Source organism: Momordica charantia, assembly GCF_013281855.1.
Source record: "Momordica charantia cultivar OHB3-1 chromosome 11 unlocalized genomic scaffold, Mcharantia_2.0 BLBB01000011.1, whole genome shotgun sequence".
Lineage (NCBI taxonomy): Eukaryota > Viridiplantae > Streptophyta > Magnoliopsida > Cucurbitales > Cucurbitaceae > Momordica > Momordica charantia.
In genome coordinates this window covers 8500631-8527789 of record NW_028275159.1, presented here as the reverse complement: position 1 = coordinate 8527789, position 27159 = coordinate 8500631, and the positions used below count along the sequence as shown (strand labels likewise).

General features: G+C 31.1%; 2 protein-coding genes across 7 annotated transcripts; both read left to right on the top strand.

Moving 5' to 3' along the window:
* Positions 1-557: 557 nt before the first annotated feature.
* LOC111010411 (uncharacterized) lies at positions 558-14761 on the top strand. Of its 6 annotated transcripts, XR_015788891.1 has the most exons (24): positions 558-816; positions 993-1229; positions 1486-1516; positions 1666-1850; positions 2338-2497; positions 3185-3281; positions 3887-4056; positions 4586-4752; positions 5456-5632; positions 5790-5879; positions 6462-6542; positions 7148-7291; positions 7481-7563; positions 7721-7859; positions 7953-8036; positions 8442-8603; positions 8794-8881; positions 10438-10515; positions 12204-12270; positions 12370-12469; positions 13337-13453; positions 13551-13607; positions 13926-14326; positions 14427-14652. XR_015788891.1 is itself a non-coding variant. In XM_088119850.1 (23 exons), the coding sequence occupies exons 1-23, from the start codon at positions 715-717 to the stop codon at positions 14058-14060; spliced, it is 2751 nt and encodes a 916-aa protein (XP_087975976.1). In that variant the 5' UTR covers positions 558-714; the 3' UTR covers positions 14061-14652. The 6 variants fall into 6 exon arrangements, 5 of the variants coding, with proteins under 5 accessions (XP_087975976.1, XP_087975977.1, XP_022139512.1 ...); XM_088119850.1 differs by having other exon boundaries at positions 13926-14652; XM_022283820.2 differs by lacking the exon at positions 13926-14326 and having other exon boundaries at positions 559-816; positions 1002-1229; positions 14427-14761.
* A 9087-nt stretch (positions 14762-23848) lies between these two features.
* LOC111010528 (mitogen-activated protein kinase kinase kinase 18) lies at positions 23849-25523 on the top strand. Its single transcript, XM_022283989.2, has one exon. The coding sequence runs from the start codon at positions 23976-23978 to the stop codon at positions 25521-25523; it is 1548 nt and encodes a 515-aa protein (XP_022139681.2). The 5' UTR covers positions 23849-23975.
* The last annotated feature ends 1636 nt before the right edge of the window (positions 25524-27159 follow it).

Sequence of the window (27159 nt, the reverse complement as noted above, 5' to 3'; positions counted from 1 at the left end):
TGAATTAATAGTTATTTTATTTTAGAAGAGAAGATAAATTTTAATATAACATTTCTACTGGAAAAGAAAAAGTGATATAATGGAGACTTGAACTCATAACCTCAAAATTGAAAAACTGGTTTATCACCACCAGGAATAATTTTGCACAACAGAGTCATATGTCACACACTTTGCTTAAGTTAAATGGAATGTTTATCGTCACTTAAAAAATAAAATATGAAACTTCATACACCTTATAGTTGTTCATAAGATAGGACGAACGATCATTTTGTTGAGGTCCTAATACTCATTATGCCTAGCATTGAATAGATTGGGGTATTCACCTTATTAATATCTGGATTTTTTTTAGTGCCTAAATGGAACACTCGATTCATATCGAATATTTTATCAGGTTACTGTTCTCTTGTTTTGTTCCCTAGAAGTAATAGAGTAAGACATCACTTTCTTGATAAGATTACTTTTTGACGAGAGCCATTTATGTCAGAATTAAAAAAAATAAAAATAAAAATTTTAAGAATATAATTTGGAGTTCCATACATTATTAAAAAAAAAAAAAAATCTACAGAGAGGCAGAGTTAAAGTGCAAATGAAGAACGTAGCTCAACACGTATATCTCCCACTGCTTAGAAAAAGAGTCCGATTGCGGACGAGGGATCGATATTACAGCAAGATTTAAAAGTTAGAAGCGAGAAAAATTGGAATCTGAAGATTCCAATGGAGTTCAGACCTCGGGATTACAGTGCTGAAGCAGAGCTGTTTTTGCTTCATCGCAAGCGAGCAGAAACTCATCCTCTTTCTCTTTTATCTTCGAAGCAGGTACAAATACTTCATTTCTTTCGGTTCTTAGTTATTGAATTTCACGCAGCTGGCTGGTAAGAACAAATTTTCATTGTCTTCGATCAATTCATCGTGTATCTGGAAGTTCTGTGGAGATTTATCCGCGTTAATAGTTAATTAATTTGCTGACTGCTGCGTTATGGCGTTGTGGGGAGGGTGATCAGGGGAATAAGATTGCCAATGATGAAATTGTCAAATATGATGATCCACTGAGAGCGTCAGATGATAATGCAACAACTTCAGGCGCCCATTTGGAAGATATAGAAAGTTCTCCTGCCACAGGAGTGTCGTCTGAAGAAGTTGCCTCTCTACCAGCAGAAAAGGAATGGTCCTCTTTCACAAGGTTCATGACGCAGAGATTTCCTGCCTCTAAATTGGTCTCAACTACTTCAGTAAGAACCTTTTCATGTCTCCTTTTACTTATTTTAAACTTCTAAATATTGCTGCTATATATGTTTATGATTTGTAATTTATGTAGGGGAAACTAAGCTCTTTACATGTAATGAAATGATGGTTGTTTCAATATAGCTGATTATAATTTCTGAACCGTTAAATTGTGCAAAGTTCGGCATGAAATGATAAATTTTCAATTTCGATTTTAATTTATCTAATAGTAGGTAATGATTGGTCTTTTTCCCTTGATTATAGGTGTCCACTGCAATAATAAAAGTTGAGAAAAGTATGGCACCTATTTTTGTTATTTTCCAATTGTCATTTTTGATTTCATTGGTCAGTTTGATACCATATCATCGGCATAAAATGACATCTGCTACAGAAGCTCATATTTTTCCAGGTTACACTTACACATTGTATGGCTTGTGGTGGCAGCATATGAGAGATCTTCAACTGGCATGCATTCGGAGGAACTTGACAATCCTCAAAACGTTACAGAAAATGAAGTAAAGGTCATTACACGACAAGATTATATCTATTGCTTGCGTGAATTCAAAGATGACTTAGTTCGTGCTTGGAATGCAAATGATCGTGTGACGTGCTTGAAGATATCTGTGAAGGTTAGTTTTGCTTGAAAGCGTACTACTTTTTGATCATTTCATATTCCGCTGTGCGCATGACCATGCATCTTTGAATCTTTTTATATTATTCTACTTGTTTGCACAAATTACAAAATCCTCCCAAAACTTTTTGGTAGTTACAATGATAAACTTTTTGTTTTTTTTTTATCTGTGAAGGTTGTTTTTTTTTTTTGAAAACTTTTTATTGATATATGAAAAGGAAGAAGGAACAAAAAATGTAAAAACTTTATGGTTGTTACAATGTATTTCTGGTAGTAATGGTATCAAATGTTTTCAAACTTTTGGGAGGGAGAGAGAGAACCTCCTCCCAAAACTTTGATTATCATTCTTTGTAATTATTTCTAGACTAGGAGTGAGTGATAAAGAACAATCCATTTCTTATAATAAGTTTGAATTATAATACGAAGCTAAAAATTCTCTCCTTTGTTGTAGAGTGATTATTTGAAAGCTTAGTTGGTTTTTTTAGGTTGCTAAGCTTCTGAAGGATACGTCTGTTTTGCAATTTTATCCCACACTTTTTGTTCTAGTCACGGATATTATGGATATGCTTGGAAATTTTGTGTGGGATCGCATCAAGAGAAAAGCTGAGTTCACTGAAGATGGGGTCAAATTTTGCTCCTTGCCAGGTTTCTTCTCGATTCTGATATACATTGTTTAAACATCTACCCTTTAAAAGTTTCAAGCATAATTTTTAGTTTGACAATTTCCAGAAGTTCTATTATTTTTTTGCATTTTGTGTGTGTGTGTGTGTGTGTGTGTGTGTGTGTGTGTGTGTGTGTGTGTGTGTGTGTGTGTGTGTGTGTGTGTGTGTGTGTGTGTGTGTGTGTGTGTGTTTGTGGGGTGAGGGATTACAGATAAGGAATTAAGAGCTCTTTCCTCTCATTAACCGGTTGCTTGTGGAGTGTGAAGTGGGAAGATGGAATACATACTCGCAAATGAAGAACAAAGGATAAAAGGAGGAGCAATAATAACAACTTTTGATATTCCAAAAAATCAAATGAACTTCCATATCGCATTTGTTCTTTTAGCATATCGCATTTGTTGCTAAAAAGATGATTGTACAATACCCGTACCAAACAGTCCTTTAAATTCATTGGGAAACACCTCTGTGTACCAAATTTATGGAAAAGGGACCATCAAAAGGAAGAGAGAGTGCAATGTTGGAAAAGATAGTCTAAATTGGTCGTTGTTATTTTGCAAATAACAAACAATGATGGATCATTCTAGTAGGATACCAGAAAAAATGTTGATTATTTGTTTTTTAAATTTCTATATAAACCATCTTGATTTTATTTATTGTGATTTTATTGCAGAGAACTTCAAACTAAAGGACATTTGTGAAAGTGCGAAGGAAACTTGTCATAACTGGTTTTGCAAAATTGGTGCCATTCAAGAACTTCTTCCACGCATGTAAAGTCATTTCTTTTTGTTGGTTTATCTATAGCTTTTCAAGATTTGCATATTCCTCTTCTTTTTTTTTTCTTGGGTAGATACATTATGATGTAATTTTGCTTTTGTATAAAGTGGGAATTTTGAAGATGGCATAAATTCAATTTGATGGGTTTATAATAATATTTATTTTATTCATTTGTGTGGTATCAAAGTTTTTTCTAGTTAACCTTAGAGTAACAAAGTTACTCAAACCCTAAAAAAGAGAAAATCCCAGATGTTGCTAACCCCTCTGATGGCCATAAATATGAATCTCTTTTTATGTATTAGAGATTACTTTTTCTTGTGCATCTTCATTTAGTTTGAATTATTAAATTGTGTATTTAGATCATTTTGGTGGATGAATAAAAGTAGAGTGAGAATTTTTAACTAACCTTTATATTCAATCTGAGTTTTGTCTTGATCAGATGATCTGATCATGACAAAAATTCTTTGCATACATTCGTTGTTTGGTTTGGGAAGTTCTTTTGGTGGACTAATTTCCAGGCTATGGTCTGTACAATTGCAACCTTATGTTCTATGGAATGTTATTAATGCTAACAGGAAGTTATTTATACTTATTTCAGTTATTTGGAGTTAGCATTATTGCCTTGTTGGCGATTCTTGTGTGATCAACCTGTAGTTGTCATACAGCGCTTGGTAATGATGGCTAGAGGATTAGCTGATCCATTGGCATCTGCATACTGTCGTTTGTACATGACTCATTGTGCACTGAAGTTGCCTTCGTGTGATGTAGGTATGTGATAAAACCATAAAATTGGTTTTCATAACTACGTTGTTTGTGTGGCTTCGGTGGGGAACACTCAAAAATTAAAAAAATATAAATATATCAGGAGATATTTCTTGTAATTTCTTTGGTTTGTAGTTTTCTGCTTTTTAGTATGAATTCTCTATTAGCCAATTGATTGAGGTTATGACCTCCCTCAGTTTGGGATTTGGTTTTCCTCCCCTTTGTGTGATTTCATTTCATCATCAGAAATTGCTTCTTTATTAAAAAAAAAATTAGTTTCTTATCAAGGAAAAAGAAGATTTGATATTATGGTTGCTTCTTTTGATAGTGATCATCCGCGAGTTTGGCAATTAGATGCTTAAAATTTTTATTGTAATTGCAAGCTTTTGGACCTGGGCATATAATTCCTCCGATTCTCTAAATCAAGTTTCTGGTTGATGCATATAGGATATTAAATTGGCCAATTATTGCACTAGATGTGCTACTAAAAAGATGATTTCATCCTTACCATGAGTAATTTTGTACCTTTTACCAGGATTGCTAGTCTCATGTATCAATGACACGAATGCTCAATTGAAACATTTCATACCAGCAAAAGAAACCAAAACTGGAAATTCGACAGATAACAAAGTGTTGCTTGTTGGTTTGATGGAACCAGCAATCGAGTATACTGTAAAATGCATATTTAAGGATGTCTCTCAGGTATATACTGTCTTTGAGTATGAAATGAGGTATTTGCAGTTTTTATATTCTTCTTTTTTCCTCTATGTTCATATGTGGTTACATAATGTCCTGAAATTGTCCTAAAATAGACATGACATCGGTTGATTAATTTTTTACTCTTTACTACTTACTGGATTCTTTATTATATATATTTTTAATATCTAAATACCGACCATAACTCATTTTTAAGACCAACTGAAAAGGAGCTCAACATGGTTTGATTCCCTGGTTTTATGGAGGACACAATTTTCAAGAAGACAGGAGAAATTAAAATGAATACCTAAAGTGCAGATGCTGACTTATTGAAATTATTGGTTAAATCGATTAAGAGTGATGGATGGTGTTCCTTTGCAACGAGGCATTCTTGAAATTGGAAAGAATGAACGAACATTTATCATTATTTCTAATGAACCTATGAAAACTGCACCAAGTAGAAAACCGATGTGGTCCATTTTGGTTTTGACCTTTCATCCCTATTAGTTCTTTTGTTTGTTAATCCTAAAAAAAGAACGAACTTTCATTAAAGAATTGAAGAGTTACAAAGTATCATCCGAAAAATGGGTTAAACAAAATCAGCTGGAAACGTTTCCAAAAATGCAAATCATATTCCCTACTACTGTTTGTTGAATCAACAATTATTTGATTAGCTGATACTGATCATCTTTCTTATGTCTGCTTAAAGAGACAATTAGACGAAACACTTCAAGTGTTTGGACTGGGAAGGAATATGGATAATTCACAGTGTGCCTCAATTGTTCTCCATCACGTACTAAAGGAACTTCCAGTTGAAGTAGTAAGCTCGAATGCTGTTGAATTTCTCCAACTCATTGAACGCAGCAATGATTCATCCTTCCATCAGGTACTTTTTACCGGGTGGTATGCTACAAATTAATACCTCCGCAGGTGGAAACCATCACAATCCATGTAGCAACGTTTATTAATTTGCATAATGGTCGTTTAAGTCTTTATATTGACTTGGGGATCTTTCAGATTTCATAATCTTTCTTTTGGTTCAGTTCTTGAATTACAGGTTACTCGGGCTTAGGCTTTGTGAAAGGAGACCTCCTGTGGACATTGTTGATGCTGTAATGAATAATATACTTAAGGTAAGAAATTATATTTAATTTCTTTTTTTTATTCTTTTAAGGGTTGAAATTTGATAGTTATTTTTATCCTTAAGACCCTACTTAGAGTAAGTCTAATTTTTGATCCTTAAGACCCTACTTCACTTCTAGGCTAAAAAATTAGCCTAAGGTCTAACAAATCGGATATTAATTAGTCTACCATGAAACGGAAAGGAAATAATAATGTGGATGCTTGAACCCAGACCCTTTGTTGTGATATCACATAAACTGATAAATTATTATGAGACAATGCTTTATATTATTTCATTCACTGGAATCATATATACACATATATAAGTATGCATAGGAGCCCTAAACTAGTAGTTTCTCAGTGGTTGCAATATGAAACATTGTCTCAGACCACTAATAATGAAACAATTTCTTAGATCCAATATTGCGGCTTAGGGAAGATGGTAGGTTATTCTTTCTTTCTTTCTTTCTCACTTTTTTTTTTTAATTTTTAATATATCTAGCCAACAACAACTAGTTGCTTTAAGTAATTTTTCTCAGATCTGCGCTTAATGTTTTTATTCTCTTAACACATGAATTTATTTACAATACCAGGTTATTGCGCAAAATGAGAGCCTGGATGAGTATCTCACAGTCATTGATGCCTATTTGGATATTGTTCTTCAAAATAATTTGGTAAACTTGAGCCAACATGTGGTCTTTTTCATTAGGATCATTTATTACTTATTATCTTTTTGCTTACAGAATATTGCGTTTTGCATTAAATGAGTTTTTTTTTTCATGACAAAGAAGAAGAAAAACAGAGAGAGAAAGAACTGCGTTAAATCTTTGTCATGTATCTTCTTTGGTCTTGCTTATCCCCTTTTTCTTGGGAGGGTTAAAACTCTGTCAGGTTGAGATCCTGGCCCATTCAGTTTGTTCATTGTCATTATAAAAAATGAAAAGTCTGAGACTACAAAGCGTTGAAGGTGGTAGTCCCTAGAAATGTATTTTATTTCCACAGTACCATAGTTCAAGTCATGATTTTCAAATTTGATGCAACTGTTGAACTAACAAAAAAAAATTGCGTTTCATCATTCTTTGAAAATTAATTGGCTATATATTTTACTTCAGCTGCTTTGACTTGTAATTTGTTTCATGCTTACGACTTATTTTGATAACATTGACAATTGAAGTTTTTACTTGACATCTTTTAAAGGCTATTTTCTCCCGTGGTGTCACTTTTTGTTCTAAATTGTGTTCTAATACATCTGAATCTGAATTATAATTAATAATTCCAGGATAGCTCTGTAAGAACGATTTTAGAAGCTATTTCACAGCAAACACGTAATAGAGTGATAGATGAGAATGGACTCCTCAGTTTGCAGTCAATTATAGGGAAGCTTCTCTCTCGCTACCAGCACTTGGAAGATGTATTTGCTCTGGTATGCATCCCCAGTTCTTATTGAACTTCTACATAAAATCTTTTCCATTTTTATATTCGTTTTATTGTTTGTATTAGTACTACCACAAGTGAAGTTATATAATCTAATTGATTTTATATTCATACTATGCAAATCAAGAGCTCGACATCCTTATTAACTGCCAAGTCTCTTGGATTTCTATCTTCTTAGAGCCATTTTCTGGAGATTCTGGACTTGCTTGTTGGGAGACCAAGGAACATTATCACCATTTATATTCTTAAAATGGCAACTAGGTAACTCTTCATATTTTATTGTTGTTTATTTGTTTATTTGTCTATATGTGTGTGTGAATGCCGTATATCCTACTTTCTGAACCACAGCTTTTAGCTTTAATACCTCTCTGCACTCCATTTCTGGTAATAGCTATCAAATGCTTGTTTCGTTGGGCAGGAACTCATATATACGTGATCCAGCAACCATAGAATTGCTTTTTGAAATCTCTCAGGCTCTTAATGATAGCTCTGATTTTGCCAACGTGAAAGGCGATGATAGCCAACCAGCACATTTGCTTTCTCGTTTTGTCCAACTGGTACTTGATTTAAGTTTATATCTATGGTTATAAGCTTCCATCTTGTGAATGCTAAGGGCTTTTGGTGGCTCTGTATGAATTGCCATTGTACAGGTGGACTTTGGGATAGAGAGAGAGCGCCATTTAGCATTCCTAGTTGAGTGTCGCGGAGCATTTGGTACCATAGAGGAGCTTCAGGTTGATGCATATTTCCATCTAGCAAAGTGATCGACAATTGACCTTTTTTTATTCTGATAGTTTCTTGCAGTTACTGTATAAACTAACTAATTCATCACCTTATTCAATCCTCAGTCTGTATTCTAGTAGTTTCTTGTGCCACCATCACCATGTAGAACCTACTGTCTGAATGTAGCTCAGTTTTCATAACTGTGGCCAATTTTCTATTCAGCGTTTTAAGTAAAGCTGCCAGTAAGGCATTTACAAATTCAAGTTTCAAAAAAGAAGCTAACTAATGGTTACTAACAGCAAAAAAAAACTAACAAATACGCATAAGGCTGCAGTGATACCTACATATCCCGTGAGATGGATTCTTATTTGCACACCAGTCTCAAGTCTCTTAATATTGCTTGGACTTACTTTCAGGAAACTCTCGTGCATTCTAGCAATGGTTTAGCAGTTAAGGCTTTAAAAGATGCAAACAAACATGTCAATTTTGTCAAATCCTGCATAGCATTTTCTGAAGTCACATTACCCTCAATATCAGCTCAGATTAAGCAGTTCAATCTTTACCTTGAGACTGCAGAGGTAACTTTATCTTTTTCTGCATGTTAATATTTTTACTTTAGTTCTATTGAAAATTTAAACAATTTGCTAATCTTTCATATAACTTTCTTGCACATGCTATGAAACTACTCTCGAACCTATTGTGGTGGCCAATGAATTAGAGAGAGTTGCATAGAACCTAATCAGATCTGTTATACATTTTATATGTCAGGTCGCCTTGTTAGGTGGTCTAATTTCGCATTCAGATCAACTAATAGATTCAGCAATCAGCTGTTTGCACAATATGGACATTAAGGACGGTCAGTTCATCACTTCTTTTTGAGGAGGCTATGCAGTTTTTATTTCTAACATCATACTCAAATGTTCTATTGGTTTGAGTAATCACTCCAAAATTTTGTCAAAGAGATGTACCATATGGTTATGCGTTCACCTATTTTTTCTTTTTAAGCAAATGAGGGTATTGTTTATATTAATATTATTGGTTCTTCTCAAGCTTCAATTGTTTTCTAATTTTTAAGTTAAATCGCTAAGAGTGTTTATTTCTTGGATGTATTCCTGATTATTCCTTGAGGTGGTTTGTGACAATTCTTCAAAATCTTCGATCTTTTTCTAATTTTAAAACAATTACAAAGTTCTATGATATGTTTTACATAGCATGCTGGAATGTGTTCCTGATAATTTATTTAGTCTATAGGTTACATTTTTTTTTTGAACAAAATATGAACTTTTCATTGATGAAATGAAAAGGAACAAAAATTGATCAATGATACAAACTCTCGAAAGAGTGAAAGGAAAGCATAAAAATTAAAAAGATACAAATACATAATCTGAAAGCCTAAAACAGAGTCCAAATAAGCCAGCTAAACAGAACAAATAAAAGCATCCCAATTGCTAAATAGTCTATAGGTTACATTACTTATATAGCAATGCCTATTTGGTCTAATGAACCCTTCAAAACAACCCTTGTAGTCCTGTAGAACTTGAACTGATTCAAGACCGGTTAAAAAAAAAAAACACTAGTTCACGCATTGACTTCTGATGGGAAAGTGAAACAAGCTGTGGGCAATGTCCAAAACAAAGCTTTGATTCCCAATGATAGGAGTAACAATGAAAAGCTGTCCTTTGTGTTGATAAAAATTGAAGCATTACAATCTTCCAAATATATGAGAGGTGTAGATCTCTCCGAAAATCATGTCAACCATCTCAAGCACTAACTAGATACAGTTTGCTGTTCCCCCTGTCACTCCTTTTATCTCTCCATTTTATGTCTTACTAACAGCCTCTAAATTTTCTTACTAACCACTTACACAAAATGACTCCCCTACCCTTTTTCCATTTAGCAACCCTTCGACTAATATTAACTTCTATTTTCTAGTCCCAGGTCTCATATATTCTTCTCCTTGCATACAAGTAATATCAACGGTGTTACCTGGAAAATTCATTGTTGTGCTGATGAACATTTGGATATCATCACAGGATATTTGCTCTATCTTAGCAGTTAAAATAAAGTCCGAATATACATGCACATTGCTGATGCTGAATTCACTGTACAATCTTTAATATACATGCACATTGCTGCAACACTTAGTTCAAATCTTTCTGTATTTAAATTTCAATCTTTTGCAACTATATATTTACACTTCATTGGTTTTCGTTGCATAAATGTTTGGATTTAATTTATATTAAAAAAAATTTAACAATTGCTCCATTGCTTTGGTTTCTCTTTTTTCCTTCTTTTATGTTTCTGCTCTATTATTTGTCTCAATTATTTTGCCTTATGTTTTGAAGAGTAGCATTCATTCTTCAAATAAATATCATGTATCAAATTAATTGAAGCATTAACTTCCTTGTATAGGCTCTCGTGCAGCAGCTGATGCTGATCTTTTACTCTCCTCAATTCAAAAATTATGCAGCCTCTTAGTTATGATCCCTGGTAATATAATTCTTTTTGTCTTTCTTATAATGATAAAGAACTTGCTAATTTACTCTACTGCAATTTTAATTTCTCATGGTATTAGAAAACTATTTAATATGTTGAAATATAACTAGGCTTTGGTAGTCTGCTAATCATTCTTCCCTCTAACCATTTTCAAAGTGACGTTTGAGGACAGAAACTTCAATACTAAGACTAAAGAAATTTATTGCAATCTAACTATGACATAGATTTTCAAATTAAGATTAACACTTGCATATATTCATATAATTATAACACGTTTCACTTTTTTGCATATGCATAGCTTACTCTTATCTCAGGTTTTATCTCAAAAACCTGCCTCGTTAGAAATGTTATCAGCCAAATTTTAAGAAAATGGGTATGCCAATACCAATCATATCCTCAATGTAGGTTTTAGTGTAATGACTCATTTTTTTACAAGAAACTAACTTTTCATTGATAACTAAAAAGGGACCAAAAAATTTCAAAGATATAAACTCCTAACATAGTGAAGAAAGAAAAATGAAGAGCGAAAAAATAAAAAAGATACAAGCAAAATAGCCAATAAAAAGCTATAAAAATAAAGTGACTTCCTTTAAGTAGCTATAGAGGGAAAGGGAAAACCCGCCAATTAGAGTATATCATGACAGGAGAGGCGTGCAAAAAGATTGGATAGAGCACACCATTGAGAGCTTTGAATTTAGCCCAACTGAAACTTTCCAGCAAGGGTCTTCTTTTTTCTTCTAAAATCTTTAGGTTTCGAAACCATGTAATGACTCATTTTTCCATTGATATTTCTGAAAAAATTATTAATAAATGTTTCATAGACAACCATCATGGGATGACCCAAGTGGTCAATGAGAGCCAATGTAAATAGCAAGGGACTTAGAGGGAATGGGTTCAAACCATGGTGGCTACCACCTAGGATTTAATATCCTACGAGTTTCCTTGTTAATCAAATGTGGTAGGGTCAGTCGGTTGGTCCGTGAATAGTCGAAGTGCGCGTAAGCTGGCCCAGACACACGGATATAAAAAATAAATAAATGTTTTACAGACTATTTATATGTATGGAAATTATACAAACCTAGGAAAACTATAATGGTCTAAATTTGGGAGGAAAATAAAGAACAGATAATTTGAATAAGCTGGTTGAAGATTGATATAGAATTTTCCATATTATCAGCTGGAATGATAGGCTATCTTCTCAGTGTTATTTCAGTTAATGGCTTAAATTTTTTTTGCAAAATGTTCTGGCTGTTATTAATACTAAAATGCATCTCAGACATGAAAGGAATGGAAAACTTAGCAAATTCAATTTAAGAGGAAGATCTAAGACAATCATAAATCATTGGAAGGAAAACTCATATCATATCTCAACTGTTTGGGAATAAACCAGAAGAATGTTCACAATAACTGTGCTACATTGAAGTGATCTTGAAGGAGGGACCCCAAACCCATTCCCATGGTGAAATAAAATCCTATTGACAACGTTACCTATACCAAAACCAATCAAGGTTGAGGTCATCTTCCACCTAATCAAATGCCACCTTTTGCCATTTTCCAGCCCTTTTAAAAAATTCCCCCACAATGATTTCTTTGATTTCGTTAATTTAGACTCTCTCTCTCACACGTGCATGTGCACGTGCCGCACAATTTTTCAATTCTCTAACTTCACTTCTCTTTTGAAGGTAATCCTGGTCATGAAAGTACCTACTTCCCGAAGATTTTAATATCATTTGTAAATGATATACCATGGTGAGCATTTATTGCATCATACATGTTGCAGCTTTTGTTTCATTTTACTTTCTTCTCTACCTCTATCACGTATACATCTGGTCTTGAACATTAATTCAGGATGACTCCAAGAATGAGGACAAGGATTTTATGTGCGATACTTCCGTTGTTGGCAACATGTTCCCAAAATAGGCTCCCGTATCATGCTGATAATGGAGTGGTATGTTGTCTCCTTATCTGGCAAAATATGGTTTCAGTTCTAAGATCTTCTTACATGATAAGAAGACATAATATGTTTAGCAACTTGTCAGAACTTTGGATGGCCTTCTGTGTGTTGTTCTTAAATGAAATGTTGGAATCTTCATCCTATGTTTTAGATGTCATCATGGACAAACAATTAAGACATGGATTTACTAATTTATTTAATTAACCTTAAACAAATTGGTAGTACGTAAAGCTTGTATGACAGAGCCAGAGGTCTAGTCTCTTCGTTTTGAATATCTTCTATAGTCTTCTCTTTATTTTGCTTAAAGCTCTGCCATCCATTTTTTGTCTGACGTTTCCATCAATAGATGTGTGAAGATAATGATGCTCTGATGCCCCCTGTCCTTTATTTTTAAGTACTTTTGTTAAATGAAGAAGACGACTCTAAACTATCTTGGACACTCATGAGTGTTAATAAATAAATAAAAATACAACAACAATATATGATATTCTCTGTTTTGCATATTAAGAAACAACTTAAGAAACATTAAGAAAAACAACTTTTACTGGATTCAAAATCCTGAAACACTTTAGAATGTTGGTTGAAAAGTGGAATCAGTTGATGAGTAATTTCTTGTAAAGTAAGAGCTTAGAGAGAAGAAGTTCAAACTATAGTAGCTACGTACTTAAGATTTAATATCCTATGAGTAAGGTCATGTGGTTGTCGTGTGAGATCAATCAAGGTATGTGTAAACCAATTCAGACACTTACGAACTTCAAAAGAAAAAGAAAACAACAATATGGACCTACTAATTTTTAAAACCAACAATATGTTAGCAAGTTGTGAAATGAGCCTGAAGTTTCTTTTGTTTTTTTGTTGCAGTTTTGGGGTTCGAACAATGTCTTCCTTGGTGACTCGGCCTATTTGCATGAACTTGTCTCTTTGTCAGAGCATATTGTTCAGATTTTGGTCGATGCTATTCAGCAAGAGTCTTCTTCGGTAACTAAGACTTCCACTTAATTGAATTTCTGTATAAATAACCATTATAGTTAGAGCACTGCTTCTTAACCTTTTGATGCTGATTGCTTAAACCTAGGCTATGCGTGGAATAATGGCACTTGAAGCTTGTAATTCCATTCTATCGTCTTTCACAGTAAGTTCCCATCAAATCTTTTATATGAAAACAATCTTCCACCAAGTATTTTCAACCCTTTGATATAAAAATAATCAAGGTTGAACTATTTATATTTTTGTTTCTAAAATATTGGTTTTCTTTTTGTTTTTCCTCCAACGGTAATTTGATTTGGATTTTTCCCTTGAACTAACTAATCAAGCTTTTCAATAGCATCATTTTGGTCACACTTATTGTGAAAAATATAATTGAAATACAAGTTTATGCCCAAGTTTATATAAGTAATAAGTTCCGTCATGAACTTCTTTAACTTAGGTTATGTATCAATCATGTGTATAGTTTTTTTCTTTTTCTGAGTTCAACCATTATGCGGTAGAGATCGAACCTAAAGCTGCAAGGAAGGTAATTGGTACCTTAAGTCATGTATCTACACTAATCTTTTATTCTATTTTAATTTCTTGGCAAGAAACATAGCTTTCATTTAATTCTTGAAGCTTCCAAACTATATTACTCACCCTATACTCAAGGATATATCTTATATACCACTCATCTCACATCAAGGAAACCTCCATTCATTTAAGCTTTACTTATGCATGAAAGAATTCAAGTTAGATTTACTTATTACTTCTCGACGTAGAGTTACATGTCAGGTCGGGATAGTTACAGAAATGCGTTGAGGGCGAATTATATTTTACCTTCCGATGATTATCACATGTTTTTTCATAATGACCAAGGATATGGCAAGTTTCTTGTATATACCATGTGAAATTATGCTAACTAAAGCATTTTTCCTATCTTGGGAATATTTTGTTTTCATACTTTCATATTCATTTGTGACAGATAAGAGATGAAACTTATGCAATATGCTCCAAATTGATGGAGACTGCTAAATTGTATATGAGTGACAGCAACAAATATTTGCAATCAACCTTCCATCTCCTAGAGGAAAAGTCACAATTTTTAGTGAGATGCTGATGGCAACATTTGGTAAATTTGATAATTGACCTGGAAATTTGGCTGTTCAGATTTCTCAGATTGTAAATGGAATACAAAAGTTTTTTTTTTCTCTCTCTAGAACACAAAAGAGTTGGTGTTGTGGTGCTTAGTAAACATTGACTTCGAATGCTAAGTATGGAGAGATAAAAGATGAATTTTGCCTTGGCTATTAAATTGCAGCATCAAACTTGTGGAAAGATCTAAAACTATAGGATTCATTACTAGAGCAATATAGTTTAACTTAGCGGTAATTGACACCTACTCTTTTTCTGTTCAAAATTTCATATTTCTAATTTGTTGTGCTAAAATAAAGTTGCTATAGCCAAAACAAGTCCGGTTTAGCGGTAATTGGCATATACCTCTAACCAAGAGATTGTGAGTTCGTTTCCCCAACCAACCACATATGTTGTACTCAAACAAAAAAAATAATAATAAAGTTGCTACAATAAAGTCGTGTTATAATTAAATCTTTAAATTTTTTGTTTTAAAATGACATCTCATATATATATTTTTTTATTACCATATGTAGGGGTCATTGTTTGGTATAATTGTATTTCATGTGATTTCAACTCAAGACCTCAAGGATACTCCTTGAAGCCTCAACCCACTCAAACTATCCCTTTGGGTCAACTCCTCAAAATCTTGAATTCTTAGAAGTTTAGAAACTATAATATAATTTTAAAAAGATTATTTCAAAGTAACATCTAAGAATTATAAATTAATAGATTAATTAAAGTATCACACTTTTGAAGTGTGTTCAGTATAGTTTCTTGAGTGATTTTTTATAACAATAAGTGTTTTTAAAAGAGTCTAAAGTTGGTAATACATAAAAAATATTATTAAAATTTAGATTGTTTTAAAAATGTTTTTTTTTTTTTGAAGAAACACTTGCGAGATGATTATTCGAAAAGTTTTGAAAGATAAAATAGTACGTAAAAAGTTGTCGTCTCTGCTATCTCACGATTATTTTGCGAACAATTTCAGTACTCAGAATTTCAAACATTTTATTTTAACTTTCTAAAGCTACTCAACTAAAACAAATAAAATATAAAAATAAAAATAAAAGATACTCCAATTTTTAGTCCTAGGCTCCTTGGGATAAGATTTAGATGATAGGAGCCAAAGTTGAAAGGTAAGCATTAGACTAAAATTATGTATTCAATTTCCATTGACGTGTTAATATTTCAATCGACATTTTCATATGTTTATAGTTTGACATCGACACGAGAGATGAATCAAAATTTTCATAGTATCATTAAAAAATTACTAAAATATCAACAAAATATCACTAATATACCCATAATACTAATCTTAATAACGTTGAACTTATCTAAAAAATGGTGGAATGCTTATTTGTTTATTTAAATATTTATTATGAATTATTTTATTTTTATAACATTTCCAGAAATATCCATCTACATTACCATGAAAAAATTGAGACATCGATGTTTCAATATTTTCATCTACGTCAACATTTAAAACTCGAGGTTTTAAAAGTTCGACAACATAAAAGTTGAGGTACCAAAAAATCATATTTAAGCTGATAATTTATTGTTGAATTTTCTTGAAATATAAATTAAGATTAAAAAAAGGTCAACCAACCACAAAAAAAAAAGACCAATAATAATCACACATAACTATTTTTGAGTTGTCCATGCATTTTGCAGAGTTGTAAATAGAGGTGGCTTTTATTGCAATATTTGGTCCCTCTTGGCTCTTTCATTAGCATCTTTTTCAAGAAATCAGAAAAACAGCCTTATTTTGTCAGTGCTTCCAAAAAGCAAATTTGCAAAATGAAAATAGTCAAATCTTTTAGAATTGAGACTTCCAACCAAGTACATAAATATGGTAAATTTTTCTTTCACATTCTTAATGTCTAATTTAATGCAATTTCTCGCTCAGGAAATGGTAAAAAATATATATCCACATGAATATAGCTTAATAGTTCTGATATCTTGACATATTTACCTTTTTTAAGAGATCATGGGTTCAAATCTTCACTCCTATACTTTTGATATGATATTTTAAAAAAATGTTAAAATAAGGTCTCGCTTTTATACTTATACTAAGTCGAATATTAGCATAAGATTCGAGATGTGAATTGATAATATGGAACGGGAGAGAATGATAGAGTAAGAATTGAATTCATTACCTTTTTACTACTTTAATACCCTATTGAATATATTTTAATTTCCTTGATCAATCTATTAAGTGGGTAAGTTACGACATGTTACGTATCTAACAAAAAAAAAAAGGCATCTAGTTCATTAGATTCAAAATATAGGTTTTTGCGGAGAAAAATAAAATCAAAACATAAAGTCCTTCTCACTCAAGTAACAAAATATACGAGGGAATATGAGTATAGTTTAAGTAGTATTTGACATCTACTCCTTTTGTTTTACTAAAAAAATTATAATAATAAAATATATCATTTGTGATATCACATCACTATTTAACCGACGAACTTTAATAATTGATGAAAATAAAATTTTGATAAAAAAGATCGAATTGCATAACAAGAAAAAATTACAACTTTCAAAAGTTCGTACGAAATTGAAAAACAAACACAAATATTAAAGACAAAATTATACGTATTCATCCCACATCAAATTAATTAATATATGAATCAAGTAAACACAGCAATCAAAACATTCCTTACAATCTAGATATTTTCACGAGATCTCTAACATATTCTTCTTTAATTTTTCTATCTCAATACTCGAATCTTTAGTCAATCTGAATATAGTTTAACTAGTTAAAAAACATATATATTTGACCTAAAGGTCCGAAGTTCGAATTCTCACTCTACATGTTGTTGAATTCAAAAAAGAAAGAAAGAAAAACTCGAACATCTAGATTCTCAAACATCAAAGGATACCGAACACCTAAACTTATGCATCTTGGACAGTTGTAGCTTAGGCTAACTTTTGCAAATTTTTTTTTTCTTTTGCCACTTTTTTTTTTTTTTCATCTTTGGCCAGCAATGAAACAGCCTTTAATTTATATTGTCAGTGCTTCCAAAGGCAAAGGTGCAAAATGGGGTTCACCTGTTTTCTTGTAAGTTCCATCCATTGTTCAAAGTTTTGAGAAATTGAAACTTCCAACCAAATACATCAAAATGGTAACTTTTTTCTTTCTGCCTCATCTAAATGGGTAATTTAATTCAATTTCCCACACGTAAAAAGTTAAATTGCTCATAGTCAAATTTATGAAATAAGCTCCATATTTATATGATTTGATTTTGAGCTTTCTATGATTTATTGGATGATTCGTTTGTAATTTTTTTTTCATTTAATTTTAGAAATGTATTAGTTCCAATACTTATTCAAGTTTATAGTTCAATTTCGAGAAAGTTAAAGTTAAAACGTCAATTTTGAGTTCAATTTTTGGTCTATTTTAGTTCGAGTACTTTCAAAACGTCTATTTTGGTATTTGTACCCTTCCTTCCAAATTTTGTTCATTAAACATTCATTTTGATCGTTGTACTTCTTAAAATGGATAATTTTGGTTTCTCTCCATTTCCATATTTATCTAATTTCTTTTTATCACAATTCTAATATAATACTTTCACTCACTAAATTTCTTAAAATGTGGTCACAAATTTGTAGTAAATAATTTCCATTGCAAAAAATTTACAAATAATGATTAAATTAATTACTTTTCAAAAGTACATGATCAAAACGGACGTTTTGAAGGTAGTACATAAATATTACAAATATAAATATGGAGTTGGGGATTCGAACGAAAAAAAGTTACCTAATATCTTAACGAGCGGATGAAATTTATTTACTTGATTGTTGAGCTATGGAGAAGCAGCCTGCAGAAGAGAGAGAAGATGAATGAATGAATGTGAGAGAAAAAGTGATTAAATTATATAAGTAAAAGCACTTTTGACCCTCTCTTGGAATAAAAATATAGAAAAACAGGATTTGGTTGGCATTTCAATGCAACTTTTTTTCTTCAGAATTGGATTATGGAAAGGCCTTCAAGCAAAGCACCAAAATCATTTGGAATTGCTTCCACATTACACATTCATTTTGTACATTCGTTTAATTTACATGAAATTCCTTTCTTTTTCAATGATATTACTTATGAATAAGCTGAGGAGATTCTTTTGATCATGCAACTATATTTTTATAACTTAAAAAGTGCTTTTGGAAAGTACTTACAAAAGTTTTCTGACGAAATATTTCGAGGGTGTTTTTAATTAGCTAAGGTGCTTCGATAAAAAGTACTTCAAAGTAATTTCTCATAAATGGAAATACGTCATTTCAAACATGCTTAACAAAATATCATATAAAGACTCCGTTGGATTTTTTTTTCTTTTTGCTTCGATTTGAACATATGATGCACGAGAAGAGAGATTTATATTTAAATATTTCAATTTTTTTTAGTACAACAAGTGGGGGTGGGAGATTCGAACTCATCATTTATTGGTTAGAAATATGTGTCAATTATCGCTGAGTTAATCTATTCCTAAAATTAATTATGGGTGCGTAATCTCATCCTTAGTTTTCAATAATTAAATTCTGCCCATTAGATTGTTTGCCATATGATACTCATAATAATGGTTTGTTTTTGTTTTCAAAAGTATTTTGGAGTAGAATCTTTTAGTGACACTCCTAGAAACAAAGATTAATGCTTCAAAATCATTAATTATGATGTCATAGTTTTGAAAAAAACAAATTACACACCACTTTTATTATTTTAAAAGATAGGAGGCGTTTGATTGGTGATCAAAAATATAATCTAAAAATAAGAAATTCAAAGAAAAACCTAGTTATATTATTTGTTTTCAGTATTTAATAGCAAATTTGGAAATCGAATCTCGATTTAAAAATTTGTTCTTAAACTAATTGTAGTTACCAAATAAATATTTAGTTTAATCTAAAATAATATTAATTAATTTATTAACATTTTTATTATAAATTTTGTATAATTATTACTTTACAATGTTGTATAATTTATAATAGATTATATTTTACACATTTTAATTTAACAAAAATGAAATGAGTTTATAACATGAAATAATATATTTATCAAAGTTTTATATTTTTTTAATATAATACTGCATTTTAAAGTTTCAAATTCAAAATTTGAAAATGTTGAAAAACATAAAAATATTGTTTTCACAATTTACGATCACAAAATCCGAAAACAATTTTTAAAAATCAATTTGTCAAACGTTCATATTCATAGTTATTCGAACCTCTCTTCGCTTCATTTTTATTATTAATTTTGTCAGTAAATCTAACTTTTAATATATAAGTGTAATTGCATGTGCAGTGAAAACGATAATTTTATGTTTTTAAAAAACATTTAAGAGCTATTGCTTATTTCATCTGATAGTTAAATTTTATTGGATAAAAAATACAAATAGAATTATATATGCTACTAAATATTATTTAATAGTCTATCTAAATCTCATTAACGAGTTAAAAGACATACATCTTTAACCAAAAAATCATTCGTCTGGATGTCTAAAAATTCAGAAAAATAGTAATAAATAAAATATTAAGTAGAAATGGACCACCACAAGAAAGTAACAGATCAAATATATTTATATACAATAAATTGTTTCAACTATATACGGAGAAGTCAAATAAAAATTATTACAAAATATATAATTAATTTCTTTATACGGATATATATATACACACACATTCTCTTTCACTATTAAATTTAAAAACACGCCAAATGTCAGAATTATATTAATGGTATATCAGTATTAAAAAATAAAGTCAAACTTTTATATCTTTAATTTTCGTAGCTATTTATATTAATGGTAAATATTACCTATTTTACAGGTTTTTTTAAGTAGATCTATTTTACAAGTTGATATATCAACTAATTTTTTATTTTTTAATTGTTTTTGCTTGCCTTATCTTAAAATAACTTTTTTTAGTACTATTTTAAAATGACTTCGACTGAAAGTAGAGGCATAAAATAGTAATGCCTATTTTATGTTAACACAAAAAAAAAAAAACAAATATATCTCTATTTTTAAAAGTTTTAATTTTATTATACAAAAATAGTGATGGTAGGTTTAAATACTATTTTGGTTTATTTTTTACTTTGATTCATTTTGGTTCTAGTATTTTTATGTTCATTTTTGTACATGTATTTTTAACTTTTATTTATTTTAGCTCATATATATACTTTTAAATAGTTCATTTTAATCCTGTCACAATACTTTTTTAAAAAATGACTATTTTGGTCATTCATTTTTACTTTTATCTCAATTTTAGCATGATATTTCACTTGCTAAATTTCTTGAAACAGTTATAAATTTGTATTAAAAGATTCTATTGTGTATAAATTTTGTGTTATTTTACAAATATGGACCAAATTAATCACTTTTCAAAAATACAGTGACAAAAAACATGCGTTTTAAAAGTAGAATGAATACGATTGTGTTTGAGAATTATGGTAGAAAGAATGATTTTAAAAATATAAGAATAATTGATTTTAAAAAATACCTTAAAAATCAATTTAAATTGATTTTAAATTTCACTAAAGTCAATTTTTTTAAAAGTATATAGATCTAAATAGTATTTAAATCTAAAAATTATACAAGATGACGCTACATATATAGTCTTTTAGCCATTAACAAAGTAGTGAAAATTTGTCAATCACATCAATATACTTCTTTAGTTCATATCTACATCATGTCACAATTCACACCAATGTTAGGATAATTTTTCATTATGTTTAACATCATTCATTAGAAACAAATATTATCAAGATTAATTAATTATAATATAGAGTTTAAATCAAAACCGTTAAATTTGTCGAAACTAAATTGAAAACTGTAAAATTAAAATTTAACGGCCAAGATAAAATTAGATTCTCAATCTAAACAGAATTAACTAACTAACTAATCAAGGCAATAAAATTCCACCTTAATAGAGTTGGAAATCTCCTCCCACATTTGAATGTAATACTACAAAAATAGGTTAAAACATACTATAAAATATTAGGGCTTTAATTACATATTTATTTTCATACTTCTATGTGTGAAAATTAACAATTAAGCCATTAAGTTAAAACTTTATTTGAAAATTTGTTCCAAAAAACCACATTTTATATGAAAAGGGAATAGGGGACTCTTCGCCAACCATGAGGATATTTCAGAACTTTCTTCAATGTATTAATTGTCGTGTATTAGGTTAATTAATAATCAACTCAACTCCACACTCAAATGAAATCAAATCCATATTTTAAAAACCAGCAAATATCAATTATGAAACCTCATGTAGCAAATAAAAATAAAATCTGAACTTTAAACTTAATTCAATTGGAAGACGAAAATGAAATCAGATACAAACATTAAAAATCAAGTTTTTGGTTTTGAAATACCATAACTAAATAAAAACAAAATATTTATGATTAAAAAATATCACTTTTGAAACTTGAAGAATTAGACCTAAAAAATTTATAAAACCAAATGGAAACTAAAATCCAAAACAATTATAAAACTTAAAATATAATTTTTTTAAATGCATTTTAAACAAAAATTTGGTGCCCAACTTTGGAATCGTAGTGGCATGTTAACAAAACAAATGAAGACCCAACTTTTTCAGAGTTAAATTATGTGTATTTATATTTATATATTTTAAATATATAAAAAAAGTGACAAAAAAAAAAGCATTAGAATTCAAAATACATGGAATAATGAAGCTTTTTGCGCCGCAAGATTTAAACAGATAATCAAAATTAAAAAAGAGGAATATGCTTATGCTGCTTGGCCAAGCTAAGCTATAATATTAATATATATATATATATATTTTTTTTTAATTTAATTTCGTTGCCTCCAAAAATGGGAAAAAAAAAGTTTAATCTGGAGCCGCGCTAACGTAACAGCGCAACGTACGCGCGATTTCACGTGTCGTCACGTGATTGGCCTTTTCTAAATACACAGTTTTTTTGCAGGCCGCAAGATCCGTCCCTCCTTCCGCCACGTGTCACTTCTCCACTCATTTCAACTTCCCGCTCCCTACAAAATCCCCCACAATGGCCGGTTCTCCTTTTAAATTAATTCAATTATAAATTTACATCTCTAAACTTTTTTTAAGTAATTTAAATCTTTTTTTAATCAGGTTTAAATTCTATTTGGGTTTATGTACGGCTCGCTTTTGGTTTTTTTATCTTAAAAATATTTGTTTTGATTCATATAATTTCAACTTCATTTTTTTGTTGTTATACTTTTAAAAAGCGACCATTTTGATCTTAATTTGAAAAATCTTAACACAAATTCTATATGAAACGTAAACTCATTAATATAAAATTATCAATACATTTCAAAAAATATACATTGAGTGTAATGTCGTGTTGAAACTGTGATTATAAAAATGAGATAAAATAAAATAAAATGGAGCGACTAAAACAATCCCTTTCTAAAAGTATAGGGATCAAAGGAACGTCTCGAAAAGACGAGGACTAAAATGGATAAGAGTTAAAAATATATGAATTAAAACAAACGTCTCAAAAGTACAATGACTAAAATAGACATAAATTGTAACTAGATAACAACGCCAATAATCAAAATGCAATGACTAAATAGATACAACTATAAATTTGTAATGCAACTATCTTTTCATGATTCTATTTTAATCCTGAGCTTTTAAAATTATTTTATCTTACTCCCACGACCTTCAATTTTGTGTCTATTAACTCAAATTTTAAAAAACATCAAATAAATTAAGTTTTTTTAAGACATAAAATTTAAAGATTAGAAACATATTAGACGCGACCTAAAAGTACATGGATAAAAATTATATTTTAATCAATAATTTTTTGAACAAAATTAACAAGAACGACTAAAAAAAATTCTATAATAAGTAACCGTCAAAATCGACACATTTGAGATTGTCAAATGTACAGAAGTTCCTCTATTTAATCATGTTCCATGTTCCTGGTGTGTGGATGAGGTACTTGTTCTAGGGTATGTTTTTAGCCATAAATATGTCAAAGAGTTGGTGGCGAGCTGTTTGGTTCAGAAAGGGATCGTTAAAGTTTTGAAAAGAATTCTCGAACAGTCAAAAGTCAAACAAATCTATCAAACAAGGCAAAGACGTTTTTTTTTCCTTTTAATTTTAATCCCATATAAATTTTTGGTCGAAGATATACCTCAGGTGTGAATCAGTCAAAGGTAAGAATTAAAAAAAAAAACAAAAGATAAAATAATGGTAAAAGTTTAGAAATTAAAATAACATTATTTTAATGAAATTTTATTTGCTTTGCTTCTGATGGTTTGGAAGGAATTCTTAAAGATTCGAAGAAGACGCTATTTTGCCTCAGCCTCCGATATATAAATTCCCATAACTCTTCTTCTCTTCTCCACAATTTCATTTCCATCTCTCAAATTTCTTCTTCTTCTTCTCTCTCTCGGCCATGGAGTGGACCAGAGGCCCCGCCGTCGGCCGCGGCTCGTCGGCAACCGTCTATTTGGCCACAGCCGCCTCTTCCGGCCACCAATTCGCCGTTAAATCCACTGACCTCTCTTCGTCGGCGTTTTTGCAGAAAGAACACGCTCTTCTCTCCAATTTGAGCTCCCCATTCGTGATCAAGTGTTTCGGGTTCGAAATCGAAACCGAATCCTTCAAGCCGGCGGTGTTCAATCTGTTCATGGAGTATTTGCCGGAGTCGCTGTGGGATGCGATTCAGAGCCACGGCGGCCGGATGGGGGAACCGATGATCGGAGCATATACGCGGCAGATTCTCAAAGGCTTGGAGTATCTCCACGCCAATAAATTGGCACATTGCGATATCAAGAGCCGGAATCTGTTAATGGGTGAAAGTGGACTCAAAATCGCCGATCTGGGTTGTGCGAAATTTGTGGACAGAGTCGCCGGAATTGGAGATGGGGGTTTTTCCGGTACGCCGGCGTTCATGGCGCCGGAGGTTGCGAGGGGTGAGGAACAGGGGTTTGCGGCGGATGTTTGGGCCGTTGGATGTACTGTCATCGAGATGGCCACCGGCGACCGTCCGTGGCCGGAGATGGATGATCCGGTGGCGGCTCTGTATAAAATTGGGTTTTCCGGCGAGTCGCCGGAGGTTCCGGTGTGGTTTTCGGAGAGGGCAAAGGATTTTGTCGCCAACTGTTTGATAAAAGACCCCAAAGAACGATGGACGGCGAAAGAGCTTCTTGAGCATCCGTTTCTTCAGGGCTTTGATTCTGAATCGCAAATCGAATGCTCGAGGAAGAAGACGACGGATTTGGGTTCTTCTCCGAGCTGCGTTTTGGATCAGAGCTTCTGGGATTCAATGGAGGATTCGGAAACTCCATTAAAGCTGATCGATCAAGCTCCTTGGTCGGATCCTCCGGCTGAGAGGATCAGAAGATTGAGTGGAAATTCGTCTGATTTGGATTGGGAATGGGATGATCGAGATTGGATCATGGTCAGAAACAATGGCGTCGGCGGAGGAAGCCATGGAAATGGATCTGTGAGCTCAGATTCATCTCTGACAGTTGAAGAAGAAGAAGGAGAAGGGGAAAATCTCAACGTAGAAGAAGATTTTGTGCTGTTTTGTTTAGGTGAGGATTATTTTATTAGTAGTGTAAATAGTGGGAGAGGAGGATTAGAAGTGAGATTTGAGTGTGATTTTGTGTTGGAAATTGTGGAATTTGGAGGACCAAATGAGTATTGTTCTTCTTCATTAATGCAAATTGATCTCTTGTTGTTTCATGATCTTCTTCTTCAAAATTTGACAAAGTTTCATCTTCTTTCTTTCATGAATTATGGTTGGATCAAAGGAAATGTCTTTGGAAGTACAAATTTATCATTTTCACAATCACAATCACCAAGAATAATATTAGTGTTTTTTGAAAAATCGAAACTACTCACAAATAATTTACATTTCATTAAACACTATCGGATATTATCTGCATTCACGGATAGTTTATCTTTACCCAACATAAAAACAATAATTCCCAATTAAAAAAAAACTATATTTTTCTAACCTTTGAAATGTAAATAAAATTGTAAAAACACTTTAAAATTATATTAAAGAATCTTATATTTTAAAAATTAAATAATTATCAAAATACACCTAAATCAAATTAAAGTGTTTGAATGTCATTGTCAATATTGGCCTTTGATTTAACCCAAAAACTAACTTAGACTTTCAAGTAGCTAATAGAAAATGTGGAAATTAATGTACTAAGAATTAACCTCTTGACTTGACCATTCCATTATAAAATGAAAAGTTTTTCAAATGCTCAATGATTGGGATTGATAGGTTGCATTTTCCGTCCATATAAAATTACTAAAAAAAAATCAATCAAATAAATATTTTTTTTCTGTATGCATTTTTCAAATAAAAAAACATTTTCAATTTTTTGTTTGAATATGTACATTTAAAAAAAATTAAGTAATTCATTTAAGATCCAATTGGTAAGTACATAATTTTTCTTCTTTTCTTAAAAAACAAATTGGTTCAAAACGTGAGTTTGGTAGTAGGATAGTCCATTTTCGAGTAGTTAAAGGGCTAGCATTTGTTTACCCATCTCTAACATTGCTAAAATTAATAGGTATTAACAAATTGTCAACGTCTTTATATGGTGAGCATAAATATTAATATCAGTAAGAAAAAATTGACGTCTATCATCTACCACATTACATCAATTTAACTAAAATTTATCTTATTAACATTTCATGTTACTGTTTTGTTAATAATATTATTTGGCAAGAATTAAATAAAAGCATAAATTGGAGTTCATTAACATAATTGAAATTAGTTCTTTTAAGCTTAAAAATAGGATCGAAATTTTAAACATTTGAATATTAAATAAACATAATATTAAAAAGTGTAGTTTAACCTTTAAAATATTGTGATCTATTACAATAGTTTTTCACATCATGAAATTTGAAGAAAATATTAGAAGTTTGTTTAAACTCTCGCATTGTTGTTTTCTTTTCATTTATTATTGATTTTCGATCATTGGACCTTGTGCAATTTTTTGAACCCAGATTTTCATAAATGAATTAAATTTATCCAATCTATTAACTTAATTTTTTAGATTTATGGATCGTTTAAGAAAATTTAATAATCTTTCTTTTGTTTATGTTAGTTAATAATTAAAAGAAAAAAAAACATTGTGTTCACATTGTAATGGGCAATGGCATCTCCCAAAAGTGATTTAAATAAGATGTTGGGTTGACTTGTGGTGGGAACTTGTCAAGTCTTTTGACTAAAGCAATTAAAAAGTTGCCAATTTGTAAAGTCAATGAGTTTTTTTTCTTTTGTACTTTTGTCTCAATTCTATGGACCAATTACATAAGTATCCTCAACCATTAATGAAATATTCGCTGTCCTTTTATTTTATTTTATTTTATTTTTGACATTAATATTGGCCATCCTCTTAACTTAAAAAAAGGGCCACAATATTTCTTTTTTCTTTTTTTTCCCCTTAGTGATGAAGATCATATCTTAATCTTAAAAGGAGTTGACTTTGTCGAATGTCAACCCCTACTTTACTAGGTTAGAGAGAGATTTCCTTTGAAAGTCAAGTTGTAAACAAATTTTTTTTTTAAGATATGTCTAAAATATGAATATTGGATGAAAACTTAGAAAA

Excerpts from the sequence above, each read along its gene's own strand:
- LOC111010411 (XM_088119849.1), top strand. The coding sequence starts at position 715 with ATGGAGTTCAGACCTCGGGATTACAGTGCTGAAGCAGAGCTGTTTTTG. Across the intron at positions 8,882-10,437 it reads CAATATGGACATTAAGGACG|GCTCTCGTGCAGCAGCTGAT; the intron begins GTCAGTTCATCA and ends TTCCTTGTATAG. Across the intron at positions 12,470-13,336 it reads ATCATGCTGATAATGGAGTG|TTTTGGGGTTCGAACAATGT; the intron begins GTATGTTGTCTC and ends TTTTTGTTGCAG.
- LOC111010528 (XM_022283989.2), top strand. The coding sequence starts at position 23,976 with ATGGAGTGGACCAGAGGCCCCGCCGTCGGCCGCGGCTCGTCGGCAACC.